The following is a 14001-nucleotide window of genomic DNA, read 5'->3' as shown; positions in this document are numbered from 1 at the left end:
TTTAGGAAGAAGGAGAAATCCTTGGTTCCTGACTAAATCTTGGGACGTTGCATAGAGATTTTCAGGGAACTACCTTTAGCTGTTGCAGAAGGATAGGATGGCTTTTATTTCAAACTTGAAACTCACAACCTTTTAAAAAGTTTGTAAGTGTCAATGAGACACAAGTACTGGTGTCTGTGTGTGGGCTTGAATACACATCTCACCTGGAGACAAGTAAGTGTGTGTGTGTTCATGAGTGTGACTGCAGGTGTCTATGTGACATGACAAGCATATGGAGGTCTGAGAAAAGTTTTCAGGGTCAGTCATCACCATCCTTCTTACATGGGGCAGGGTCTCTCATTGTTCACTACTGCATTCATCAGGTTAGCTAGCCCACAGGCTTCTGAGGGGTTGTCCTCCTAATCTCACAGTAGACACACAGGAGTTACACAAGTCAGCCACAGCTACCTGTGTTATGTGGGGTCTGGACCTGGAATCCAGGTACTAAAGACTTACACAGCAAGTGCTTTACCTGCTGAGCCGTATCTCCAGTCCCTAGAGAGCTTCATATCCATGGGAACATCCTTGATACCTATACCTATGCTTGCTGTTGAGCTCTAACAAAAGGAGAATAGCAGAAGAACAGATGAGGACTTGGGACAGGAAACCATCTTCCATGTTGAGTGTTTCTGAAAAGCAAGCCAAACAAGAACTCCATATCATCCTCTTGTTTGTGTTGACAAAACATGCAGGTTCTATGGCATTATGCTGAAAAGCTGACAAGCTGAAGATGCAATAGTCACATAATTGCAAGAGAAATACAGCTTTCAGGAACGTTGCCTTTGCCTTGAGGTGGAGAAAAGAGGCAGAGTCATAAGTAGTTAAAGAGGGTTGTGTGTTATGGGGAGTACCCTCCCTCTCCTCCAAGACAGGAGAGGCCAAAAGAATGGGACACACTAGAGATAAGACATAGGAGAGATAAGACATTGTAGAGAAATTTTGGAAAGATCTGTAGGATTGAACCCCTCTCCACACCCCCAACCCCCACACTGTACCAGGAAGAAGAGGGCAACTAACTCTCAATACAGAAAATATTTTAATTTGGGGGTGGGAAGTACAATCTGATGCTGTTTTTCCTCTCTGAAATAAGAACTAGGGACATCAACTTTCAATAGAAGGAAAGGAAGAGCTGGATATCAGAGGAAAGTGGAAAATCTTTGAAATTATCTTAGTTGCAATAGGAGATGAGACAAGAGAAAACACAGGACTTTGATGAGGATCACTGAGGTTTTTGATCAATCATTTATAATGGTGATAATTTGTCAAAGGGGCCATTAGCAAGACATAGCAAGTCAGCAGATCCAGAGGAACTTCCATTTGCATATACTAACAGCGGGTCATCTTTCATTTTATCTTTTTTGTTTGTTTTTTAGAATAAGGAACACGATGTGTTTCTTCTTTGAAAACAGGTTTTCTGTGCTTTCTAGATTGTACTGCCCTCACATAGCTAATCTAAACCATACACTTAATGGCTCTCATGTGGATGCATTTGAACTAGCTGGGAATTAAACATGGCCCTGTTAGCACTATTATTAAAAACCAAAAGTCAGTTATTGCTTTCACTAAATCCTGTTGTAGGTACAAAGCTGCCTTTCTAGATTAATATGACACTGCCTAGTCCCTATCCTACTGAATACTGTTTTTTGTTTCATTTCATAGTTTATGACAACAATAGTGAAAAGGTAGATGAATAACATTATTTTACCTCTGAGATAATTATACTCACGTATAAATTCACAATGATAAAGGTTGTTGGTTTATATAATTAAAATATGATTTATGTTAAGTGTAAAATCATTCCAGTTATTTGGTGAATTTTTTTAAACATTTTATTGACAACTTCCATACATACAGATAATATATCATGATCATAATCTCCTACTACTACCGTCCCTCTCCCCTTCCTAAATACCCTCTTCACTGAATTTCTTCTTTATAATTAGTCTCCCTTCTATTTTGATGTCATCATTTTCCCCTTCCTATTATGCGGGTCTTGTATAGGTAGCTTCAGCCATGGTGAGGTCATGAATATCATGGCCACTTTGTATCTGAAAGACAGCCTTGCAAAGCACTCCGACCCTTCCTTTGGCTTTTACATTCTCTCTGCCACCTCCTCCACAATGGTGACTGAGCCTTGGAAGTATGATAGAGATGTCTCCCTTAGTGCTAAACACTCCAAAGTTGCTTCTTCTCAGCATTGTGATAGGTTTTGAGTCTCACCTAGTGGTCACTACAATCTAAGAAGAAGCTTCTCTAACCAAAAGTGTGAGTAGCATTATTATATGAGCATAAACATAGGCATTAAGAAGGCAGTTTGTTGGGTATGATATAGCCATTTAGCCTTGACTGTTGAACATTGCAAGTAACATTTTACTGGTTTTTTGTTTCAAAATGAAAGAAAGTGATACACAATGGCCATATATGTATATAATTATCTGGTGAAACAAACCAGATAACTGTTATAAGTAGTGTTTCCTCTGTTATCAGGAAGTTATGGGAACTATTTGTTGAGGGTGTTCTATTTATCAAGCACAGCAAGTTGTGGGAGATTTAACATATGCTCACTAAGTTATTCCTTACAGAAATCCAGTGTCGTGATTATTTTTTTCTTACTATTAAAGCCAAGTCATTTAAGACTGAGGAAAATTAAATAATTTGCCCTTAGTTACAAACCCTAGAAATGCTGGCATTATAACCAATCATCTTCTCTTACAGGTCCCTTTGAACAATTACAGTATATTATACAACTCCACTTAGAAAGGAATTTTTAGAAGAGTTCTTCCAGGGTGACCCACATAATGAAGTTAGAATACTTTTAATTAATTCTATGATTTTTTTCTTGACTTTTTTCATGGTTTATTTGGATGCTGAACTCACAGTTTTATTGTTTAGCTCAGTCTTCAGTAAAAAACTTAAATGATACATTAGTAACCAAGGGCTTCATTTCTTTGCATGTAATCATTTTAATAACTATGTTTCTACCTAGCCTGAAGATGTGTTCTAGATATGGAATTGTAAATAAATGAGAAAAAAAATAATGATAAAATAAGTAGCAGCATGAACTAAGAACAAAAGTTGTCCCTTCTTGTTGGTGAAGGCATGGCAGTAGGTGGACGTGAGATTTTTCCTGGTGTACTTGTCTTCCTTAACAATCTTCTACTTTATTCAATGTGCTCATTATGTGCACAATTCTTACCAACTGTGTGTTTATGACCATGAGTAACCCTCCAGACTGGACAAAGAATGTGGAGTGAGTAGAATATTTAAACATATTTCTACAATGAACCCTTTATGCAGTTAATATCCTGAGAGTTTTGAACGGGTTGTGTAGCACTGCTGAACCAGCCCCTGACTTCCTCTAGGACCGGGCTCTCAGAGGCCCATTCAGCTGCTCAAATCACTGCACTGGTCTGCCTATTGATATTGGTGGTCCTTTATCTTCCTCAGAAGTTACACCCTTGAAGACTACCAATGATCACCAATACCTACTGATAAAATTTGTACTCATTCTGTATGTTCCTTTTCTTTTGGCTATCACAGTTCTGATCTAGTAGTATTTACTTCATTCTTTTTTATGGGAAAGAGAGAGAAAGAGAGAATTGGTGATCCAGGACCTCCAGCCACTACAATTGAACTCCAGATGCATGTGACACCTTTTGTTCATGCAACACCATGTGCATCTGGCTTATGTGGCTCCTGGGGGGAGTGAAACATGGGTCCTTAGGCTTCACAAGCAAGCACCTTAACTGCTAAGCTATCTCTCCAGCCCTACTTCAGGCTTTTAATAGTACATATTTTATGAAATGCAAATGCATCATTTATTTTAGGATTAATATCAATTTACTTAATCAGATGGAAAGCCTATATATTTCAGATATCATTATTCAGAATTACATTATTTGGAGCCTTTACATTGATTGATGTAGAAAGTAAAATATTCATTTATTTGCAGTGGAAAAGAATACCATTTGTAATCTAGTGGTACTTTTTATCCTAAGCCCTGCCTAGGCTCTCTATTAGAGGGAAATTTACACAGAGATGTCTTGTTTATTTTTAAGCCAACTTTATAATGTATACACTTTATGCTTGGGTGTATAGCTCAGTGTTAGAGGACTTATTCATTATATGTGAGGCCTTGGCTTCAATCCTTGGCATCAAACCAATGAATTTTAAAAAAAAACTTAAAAAAATGCAGATGTAAACTATTATAAGACCTTTAATGTGAGCTTGGCTATTTTCTCTCAGGTACACTTTTACAGGAATTTATACTTTTGAATCACTTATTAAAATACTTGCAAGGGGCTTTTGTCTAGAAGATTTTACATTTCTACGGGATCCATGGAATTGGCTGGATTTTACAGTCATTACTTTTGCGTAAGTATTTTCATATGTTTTCTTTCCCTGGAAGAATAAATTACTGGTGGGAGCCTATGCTATATCTCTTTGTGGTGGCTTCCCTTGACCAATCAAGTATTTTATTAGAATATTTAGAATGTTTTCTTCCAAATAAATCATTCAATTTGGTATCATAATAAGTATAACTTTGCTTTCCAAGAGTTCCATACAATAATGAAACAAAGATTCCAAAAAAACGCTCATGAGCTGTGGCAATGCCATTCTTCTCTTAATTGGGAAATCTGACGGCAACTAATTGAAGTTGAAAGGTCTTTATTAAAGACCAACATAGACTTAGATTTCCCAAATTCTGAATAACTCTGATTTAATTCTACAGGTATGTAACAGAATTTGTAAACCTAGGCAATGTTTCAGCTCTTCGAACTTTCAGAGTCTTGAGAGCTTTGAAAACTATTTCTGTAATCCCAGGTAAGAAGAAACTGGTATAAGGTGGTAGGCTCCTTATATCTCCAACTGTTTCTTGTGTTCTGTCATTGTGTTTGTGTGTGAACTCCCTATTACAGATATGTGACAGAGTTTGTGGACCTGGGCAATGTCTCAGCCTTGAGAACCTTCAGAGTTCTCCGAGCATTGAAAACAATTTCAGTGATTCCAGGTGAGAGCAAGGTTAAACACCGAGGCTGACTTTAGCTGCACTGCTGCTGCAACCACGGCATTCTGGCAGAAGCCTTGTTGCTTGTTGCATATTGCAAATGACTGTCAAAAGCAAGAACCAATACATCATATGTTGGATGGATTTGATTCTCTGCTTGTTACCTGTTGCTTTCTCTCACACTGTTCTAAATCAGCCTTTGAGTTTAACAAGTTTTGCATGAGGTGTTTACAGTAACAGGCTACCTGGTTTGCATCTTATTACATCCAGCTTTCTGCATAGAACCTAAATTATGAGACACTCAGGCCGATGCAAATTCCAGTAATTGGGTCTCAGAGTGGTAATCTTTGTAACTGCAGATCAACGAAAAGGCAAGGATAGCATGAGTGCTGCATGGGGCTCGGTTTGCAGATGTCTTCCTTGTTTTGACCCATCCTCTATATTTCAAAGTTCACAAACAGATAAACTCATATAGTTTAGATTTTTTTTAAAGATATCTCATTACTCTATTCAGATAGACTTAAAAAAACAGTACAGGTTTGGAGAATAAGACATCTGCAAATAAAAGCAACATATTTACATAAGGTTTAAGCATGAATAACAAAATCATTTCTTTTGCTCTAAGGAGTATGTAGAAACATGTTTGGTTCATTTCCATTCAGTTGTCAATGAACATACACATTCTGCTTTCATTCATTCTCACCAGCTAGCAGGCTTTCCATGAAAATTTTATTCACTCACAAACATCAAACTAATATTGTTGTCATTCTGCATGACACTCGTGTTTTACAGGACAAGCTCATGATGTTTTTCTTGGCAAAGTTGCCCTTGTGCATAGTAAGTTATGATTCCTCCTCTTATTTTATTCACAGGCCTGAAGACCATCGTGGGGGCCCTGATCCAGTCCGTCAAGAAGCTCTCTGACGTCATGATCCTGACCGTGTTCTGTCTGAGCGTGTTTGCTCTCATCGGGCTGCAGCTCTTCATGGGCAACCTGAGGAATAAATGCTTGCAGTGGCCCCCAGACAATTCTACCTTTGAAATAAACATCACTTCCTTCTTTAATAACTCATTGGATGGGAATGGTACTACTTTCAATAGGACAATGAGCATGTTTAACTGGGATGACTATATTGAAGATAAAAGTAAGATATACTGCTTTAGTCACTAAGTTGTTTGAGTCTTTTAATATTAAAAACTTTGTGTGGGCTGGAGAGACGGCTTAGCAGTTAAGCACTTGCCTCTGAAGCCTAAGAACCCTGCTCCAAGGCTCAATTCCCCAGGACCCAGATGCACAAGGGGTGCATGCATCTGGAGTTTATTTGCAGTGGCTGGAGGCCCTAGTGTGCCCATTCTCTCTCTCTCTCTCTCTATCTCTCTCTCTCACTTTCTCTCTGTGTCTGTCACTCTCAAATAAAATGAACAAATAAATAAATAAGAAGAGACAAGAGGCAAAAACCTTTATGAAAACAAAGACCTTTGTGTATTCAAAAGTATTGCAAGTTTGATGTGAACGAAATGTCTAAGAGTAATTTAAGTTAACATATGTAATAGAAAAATCAAATAATCATACTTCTTTTATCTGTCAGCTGGCATGATAAAAATTGCCATTTCAAAATGTGTTATCTTTTCCTAAATTCATGTTGAAAGCAGATCCATATTGTGATAGATAAATAAAAAGATTTATTTGTTGGCCTTGGTTGGGAATTTTCAGACATCTTATAGTGAAGTAGTAGTTAGAACCAATATATTATGTTGAAATGTCTAGCTAGGAAGCCCACAAAAAATGATTTGAATCCATTGGGTTGACTCAGCATCTGCACTGGGTACCTATGATATATCTGGAAACAGAGCCAACATTTTCCAAGATGCAAACTTGTATATTTATCATAAAGTTAAACAACCTTGATTCAGCCATCCACTCATTTGTGTTCTAATTTATTCCTTTGCCATGAGTCTTTCCATTATAGCTGTTCATGAGTATAATTTGATTTTATTTTAGTCATGGATATCAGAATAAGCTTATGTTGCCATACACATTATAACTCTTTTTATTGAAGCCACTCCTCTGTTCTTTGTTTGCCTAAACCCCTGTCCAAACTCCAATGGTCTCTTGACAGAGACTCCACAGAGATATTATTTCCAAGGTATCCTTCATGGTAAACATGTTTTTTAGAAGCATATGGAATTATATCACTACTGTTGTTACAGTGCTATTTTTGAAGCATTCATATGAGGATTAGAGCTTGAAAGATAAAATTTTCTGAGAAATGAATGAAACAAGTCATTCTATGTATTATGAGGTTTTTCCATTTATTAGTACTACACTAGATAATGAAAAGCTTTGCCCATAATTTTTTTCAGTGTTTCTCAGTTGTCTTTTACAGATGAATTTCTATTAATAGCATTAGGGGTAGATTAATTATGATGAAGGCTGAAGAGATACAGTGTCAGATTGTCCTCTTTGGATGTCATACCACTATGTACTTCCAACTGAACTTTCACAAATATTGACCATTACCATCTTTCAAAAGGTTTTGTGGAAAAAAGGTGCTGTACTATTCTTTTTATTCCTTAATTATTGATTTTGATAATTTTAAAGGATGCTGACTTTGTCCCTAGTAAGTTATATATTTCCTATCATGTAGATCATCTTTTGATATTTTTACCTGCTATTTTAACCAGATTATCATATTTTGAATGAATTCAAATTGAATTTATTAGTAGAGTACCACTTTGTCTTTTATTTGGGGGAAGTGAATTTTTGCAGCTTTATTTATCATATAACTTTTTTCTTAATGCTTAGATGATTTTAATTTTTTGGGCTTTAAAATCACCACAGTTGTTTATATTCTTTTTATATTTATGCCTTCAAATTCCTCTTGATTAAGAGATAAATATAAATGTCTTAATATTGTAAAATGACCACATAATATTCTTGATACCATGTTAATAGATGTTTATATAAGAATCTAAACTTGTTTTATTTTATTTTTATTTATTTATTTGAAAGAAACAGGGAAAGGAAGAGATATATAGAGGGAGAATGGGTGCTCCAGGGACTCTGGCTGCTACAAATGAACTCCCGATGCATGTGTCCCAGTGTGCATCTTGCTTATGTGGGTCCTGGGGAGTTGAACCTTTGTCCTTTGGCTTTGCAGACAAATGCGTTAACTGCTAAGCCATCTCTCTGACCCATAAAGTTGTTTTTATACAGTTATGATACAGATTTTCTTACACAATCGATTTGTATAATCCTTGAATGCAGGGCTTCCAATATTCTTGAATAGTAATATAAGTTTTAAGGGGTATATGTGTGTGTTTTTGCTTCTGTGTACATGTTTGTTTTATATGTGAAAACATAAATAAACATGTTTCATGTGTATGTTTTTGTGAAACCATTTTTGCAACTTATTAAGATATATATATGTATTATATCTTCATATATATATACTTGACAGCTTCTATACTTACAGACAACAAACCATGGCATTTCCCTCCCCTCTCCTGCTTTCCCCCTCATAACTCTGGTCTCCATTATATCCCCTCTTTCTATATATGTATTATACCTTAGAAATGAAAATTACATCGAGGAAAAGACAACACACACTTCCAAAGATAAAAGTTTATTTTGTTCACCTCAAAGACAGAAATCAAGCAAAAACCTGAAACAAAACATCCTGAGAAAGAACAAACTCGTAAGCCAGCTTCTCATAAGGAATTAGGTGAAAACTGGCAGAAAAAAAAAAAAATCTGTCTCTATATTGAGTCCAAGAAAATAAGCTTTAGCAAAGTAAAATTTCATTTGAATGGAAACCCTAGAAGCAACAAGTCTTCCCTCTGTCTAACTCACTGCCAAGCAAACTGCCTGAATTCCCCAGCTCACTCTTGAAATAATCCCCCAGGCACCCTGAGTTTCTGTTTGTAATAAATGTTGATGTGAAAGCACTGTAGTTGTTATTCCTTCTGGAAATCTATCTTTCTAAAAGATTTTTTTCAAGCATTATTTAATTAAAATATTACCTTTCCATGGTTGGTTGGCATTCCATGCTTATAGAAATGGTTTCATTTGGCCATGAATATCAATTATCTTGTATTGCTTGAACACATTTATAAGCTGTGTTATCTGAATTCAGTGCTAAAGCATTTCAAAGGCCTTTTAATGATTCTGTCCCTTGCTCTTTAAATAGGTCATTTTTATTTTTTGGAAGGGCAAAATGATGCTCTGCTTTGTGGCAACAGCTCGGATGCAGGGTAAGTTGTGCTCTCTACTGGTTCCCAGTCCTCCCTGCTGCTCCCTTGACCTCAATAACCCGCCACCTCCTACCCCTGGGCTGCCATTCAGTTCTCATTCAAAGCCTGCCATAAATTGCCCTTCACGCTGACTCTGAGACCAGGCAGGATAAGTGTGGATTCTCCCCTCCTTCACACGCTCATATGCAGCAATTATTTTTCCATACTAGGTCACCTCTAATCTTTTAAAAATTAGCATGATGGAAAATAGAAAAGGACTACAGATACATAAGCTGTAAGAAGCTTGAGTTAATAGAATTCATAAGCATATACTTGTTTGTATGTGATCTTTTACTTATGCTAATGTAATCTACTTGGCTTAAAATGTAAAATTTCTTAAGATCACGATACTGTCTGGTCCATGGTAACCGTCTGTCCACCATACTTTCAGCAACATGATTTAAAATGGAAAACAGTGTGTGAAGCATCTGGACAGATTCTAATTTTGGCTCCACAGTATCCTGTCATTTCCTGCTTTTGTTCATTATCATATGATAAGTGGGTATTGTAATAATAGGGTTAAATGCACTAATGAAGATGTCACTCCAATAGTTTTTGATCATGATTGGTATCATACTGATGTTTGTAATAGGCAATAGGTAAAAATCTAATGTTTTTTCTGTGTTAACATTGTAGATATGTATAAAGAATACCTGTACCAAAATTCTCAATGATACAATTTGTATTTGGCTCCTCTGATCAAAAATGTGCTGCTGGCTAGGTGTGGTGGCACACCTTTAATCCCAGCACTTGGGAGGCAGAGGTAGGAGGATCACCATGAGTTTAAAGCCATGCTGAGACTACAGAGTAAATTCTAGGTTAGCCTGGACTAAAGCGAGACCCTACCTCACCAAAATAAAAGGGCATGGGTAAGGGGCTGCTGGACTAGAGAGATGACTCAATGGTTAAGGTACTTGCCTACCAAGCCTAATGACCTGGGCTCATTTCCTCAGTACCCACATAAAGCCACATGCACAAAGTTGTGAATGTGTCTGGAGTTAGTTTGCAGCAGCTAGAAGCCCTGGCACACACATTCTCATAGTCATTCATTCTCTCTTCTTCTCCTCCTCCTCCTTCTCTCTCTCTCTCTCTCTTTCTCTCTGTCTCTCTCTCTCTTTCTCTCTCTCTCTCCCTCTCCTTCTCTCCCTCCCTCCCTCTTTCTTTCTCCCTCTTCTCTGTCTCTTTTTGCTTACAAATAGATAAAGAAATAAATAATTTTTTTAAATGTGCTGCTTTTATCTCCAGACTGTAGTGATAAGTAAAGTAAACCTGTTCAGGTTTAACATAAAGTATCTTATTGAATATCTGAAGTTTTTTGAAGTAGGCTTTTTTTTATCAGTCTATTCTTATACATTAGGTGCCTGGTTCACTCAGCCCTGTCCCAAATAAATTGACTGTTTTCATATGAATATATGATAAACTTGACTACAATTAGGAATCAGAAAATTTATCAGAATAAACTGGATACAACTTTTGGTACTATATAAACTAGTCCTCTAGTGTAGGCATATGTCCTCAGTGGGTGAGAAACAGGCTTGTCCTGGTACCTGTACAACATAGATTAAAATCTAGCAAACTTGAAGCTCCTGACTTCCTCTGTTTGCTGTAACCTAATTACAGCCAGTGCCCTGAAGGCTACATCTGTGTGAAGGCTGGGAGAAACCCCAACTATGGCTACACGAGTTTTGACACATTTAGCTGGGCCTTCTTGTCCCTATTTCGTCTCATGACTCAAGACTTCTGGGAAAACCTTTATCAACTGGTGAGAACAGTCATAATGATTCTTTGGGGAGGCTTGAATGCAGGAGCAAGAGAATTGCTGCAAGTCTTTTATTGCTCAGAGTGTGGGTTTGTAGCAGCCTATGTCTCATTCATTAAAATGTCTCTTCCATTTTCACAGACACTGCGTGCTGCTGGGAAGACATACATGATCTTTTTTGTTTTGGTCATCTTCTTGGGCTCATTCTACCTTATAAATTTGATCCTGGCTGTGGTGGCCATGGCCTATGAGGAGCAGAATCAGGCCACACTGGAAGAGGCTGAGCAAAAGGAGGCTGAATTTCAGCAGATGCTTGAGCAGCTTAAAAAGCAGCAAGAAGAAGCTCAGGTAGGGTTTGCAAGCCTAGGGACATTTTTCTCTCTGCATTCTCTAACCTACTTGCTGCTGTTGACACTACAGGCATGAGTGTGCTGCTAGCAACCTGCTTGTCCATTAGCAGAACGTAGTGACTTGGTGATTACTACAGATATTAATGACAGCTAAACACGGTTAGTTACAGTTGCTTTTCCATGACACTGTTCCTCCCTTGTGATGTCTTGGGGAAACTAGCTACCAATATCTTCATTTGCTCAAGTTCACAAAGCAAGGAGAGATTGCAATTGAATTGTTTCCTTAGTCTTCTGAGGAAGAAAATTTCAGTTATAGTTGCTCCTTAATCAGAATGTCAGTAGAAGTGGTACATGCCAGAGAACCCAAGTCAAACTGAGGAATTGATGCCATAGAGTTTGGAAAGGCAAAGTTGTATCCAACATTTGTTCTTCTGTGCATGACATATGCTGACATAGGTTTTATAGGTTATATCAAGAAATCACTAATATCCTAACATTCCATGACACTTACATTGTAACTCCTTTAATTTATACTTGATGAGCCTTGAAAATAAAGTAAGTAAGTATAAGTAAGTGGCCTTTCATCCCAGCACTTCAGAGGCAAAGGTATGAGGACTGCTGTGAGTTCAAGGCCAGCCTGGAACTACAGATAAGCTGGGCTAGGATGAGACCCCGCCTCAAAAAGTTACAAAACAACATGACCTGGACAAAGATATTTGGCTGAATAACATTTCATAATTCAATTTGACACTAGAAGTCGTTGATAAGTGGAAATGAGTGCAAAGCCTGTGAGGTATAAATAGAAAACCTTAAAACTTATCTCTTCATTTACTTATTTAAAATCTCATTTAAATAATTGGAAAGCCATTATAACACCTTATTTATAGTTACATAGTACAGTACACATCATGAAGCCAGAGTTTGAAGGTTTTTTTCCTTTCACATGTGTTATGGGGATTTTATTCTTTGGTCACTTTAGTGGAACTGTCTTCTACTTGTTTTGTGAAGACTGTATCTGTTATATTACAGAAAGGATGGTGTAGGACTAGGACTTGAGGCTGGGCATCACTGATGTTTCCCGTGTGCTTTCCCAGGCAGCGGCTGCTGCGGCCTCTGCTGAATCCAGAGACTTCAGCGGTGCTGGGGGGCTAGGCGTGTTCTCTGAGAGCTCTTCAGTGGCGTCTAAGTTGAGCTCCAAAAGTGAAAAGGAGCTGAAAAACAGAAGAAAGAAAAAGAAGCAGAAAGAGCAGTGTGGAGAGGAAGAGAAAGAGGACGTGGTACGAAAATCTGCATCAGAAGACAGCGTCAGGAGGAAGGGCTTCCGCTTCTCCTTAGAAGGCAGCAGGCTGACGTATGACCAGAGGTTTTCCTCCCCACACCAGGTGAGTGACAGGTGAAGTAGACCACACTGTCATGATGTGGTTACAAAAACTGTGCAGGTGTGTGGTGGGTCCAGCTCTCTGGACAGCACAGTGCTCTTAGAGGGGCCCTGGGCATCATGTACTTTCTCAGTCTCCTCAGAGATCCTGGGAGTTTTACAGCTTTTCAGAACGACAAAAGACACTTTCACATTCCCACTGAGCTTGAATTGGTTTGTGGTTTTTGAGGTTCTGTTAGAGACTTAAGGCTTTCCAGGCAGATATCCACAAGGAAAATGATCAGCAGATGGTCCCCATCCCTTCCTAGCTACTGTGCCTGGACCAGTGAACTGTTGGTTTTCTGAGTGGCAGGTAACCAGAAGTAGACAAGGGATGCATTCAGGCCATCTGTGCGGTTGTCCCCATCCATGTGAAAACTCACACGCAGAATGCATTCTTTGTGCCCGTGTTTCAAAGGCAGATGAAACAATATTTTTCTTAAAGGGTAGACAAAAGTCATATGGAACCATGCACTAAAGATTTATGATGCTGAGCAGGGATGTTCAATTATACTTGATTTTTTCTGTGTCTCATATTAAGCAAGGCCTTGCATTCAAAGAATATGCTGATTTATATTCTGCAGGAAAACATTCTCTACATGATTCTGGCTTATTTACTCCTACAAGCTGTTGGAAATTTAAATTTTAAAATCATTTCTTTTAAAAATTTCCCAGAGAATTCTCAGAAATACAGTGCCTCAGATGGCAATTCCACCATGAGTGAAAGAAAACTCAGTATCTACAATGATGACAGTGATAATAACGCACTTGCTTACACCTTACGGGGCAAAGTACATTGTGTAAGCCCCTCATTACAATTATCGAATAAGCCCCTCATTTATTTATCATTGAAGATTTTCACAGGTATGAATGGAGGGCTATATGTTTTGTTGAGTGCCTGACTTACATGCACATAGTGGAATTCGATGTGTATATGTTAGCATGTGATAATTGTACAAAATAATAGCTTCATTGTGATGATTTTCACAATGTATGTATAATAAATTGCATCATCCATTTCTCTCTTGGTCTCCTTCATTTTCTCCCAGTTCCCAAACAACATCCCTTGATATCCTGTTTATCTTATTTAAATTCTACATATGAAGTGTTTGTCTTTCTGTTTCTGGCTTTCTTC

General features: G+C 37.8%; 1 protein-coding gene across 5 annotated transcripts in view; it reads left to right on the top strand.

Moving 5' to 3' along the window:
• The window catches only part of Scn2a (sodium voltage-gated channel alpha subunit 2), a 140917-nt gene that overhangs the window by 55994 nt on the left and 70922 nt on the right, over positions 1 to 14001 (top strand). For 4 of the 5 annotated variants that reach the window (XM_004651906.2, XM_045146903.1, XM_045146904.1 and 1 more), the window contains 8 exons: positions 3200 to 3289; positions 4285 to 4413; positions 4959 to 5050; positions 5920 to 6192; positions 9238 to 9301; positions 10961 to 11102; positions 11241 to 11447; positions 12544 to 12831. In XM_004651906.2, coding sequence (XP_004651963.2) covers positions 3200 to 3289; positions 4285 to 4413; positions 4959 to 5050; positions 5920 to 6192; positions 9238 to 9301; positions 10961 to 11102; positions 11241 to 11447; positions 12544 to 12831 — 1285 coding nt within the window. Of the gene's footprint in view, positions 1 to 3199; positions 3290 to 4284; positions 4414 to 4771; positions 4864 to 4958; positions 5051 to 5919; positions 6193 to 9237; positions 9302 to 10960; positions 11103 to 11240; positions 11448 to 12543; positions 12832 to 14001 lie in introns of all 5 variants that reach the window. The other variant, XM_004651907.2, reaches the window with a different exon arrangement.

The sequence above is a fragment of the Jaculus jaculus genome, chromosome 4, assembly GCF_020740685.1.
Source record: "Jaculus jaculus isolate mJacJac1 chromosome 4, mJacJac1.mat.Y.cur, whole genome shotgun sequence".
NCBI lineage: Eukaryota > Metazoa > Chordata > Mammalia > Rodentia > Dipodidae > Jaculus > Jaculus jaculus.
This window is presented reverse-complemented; position numbering and strand designations above follow the sequence as displayed.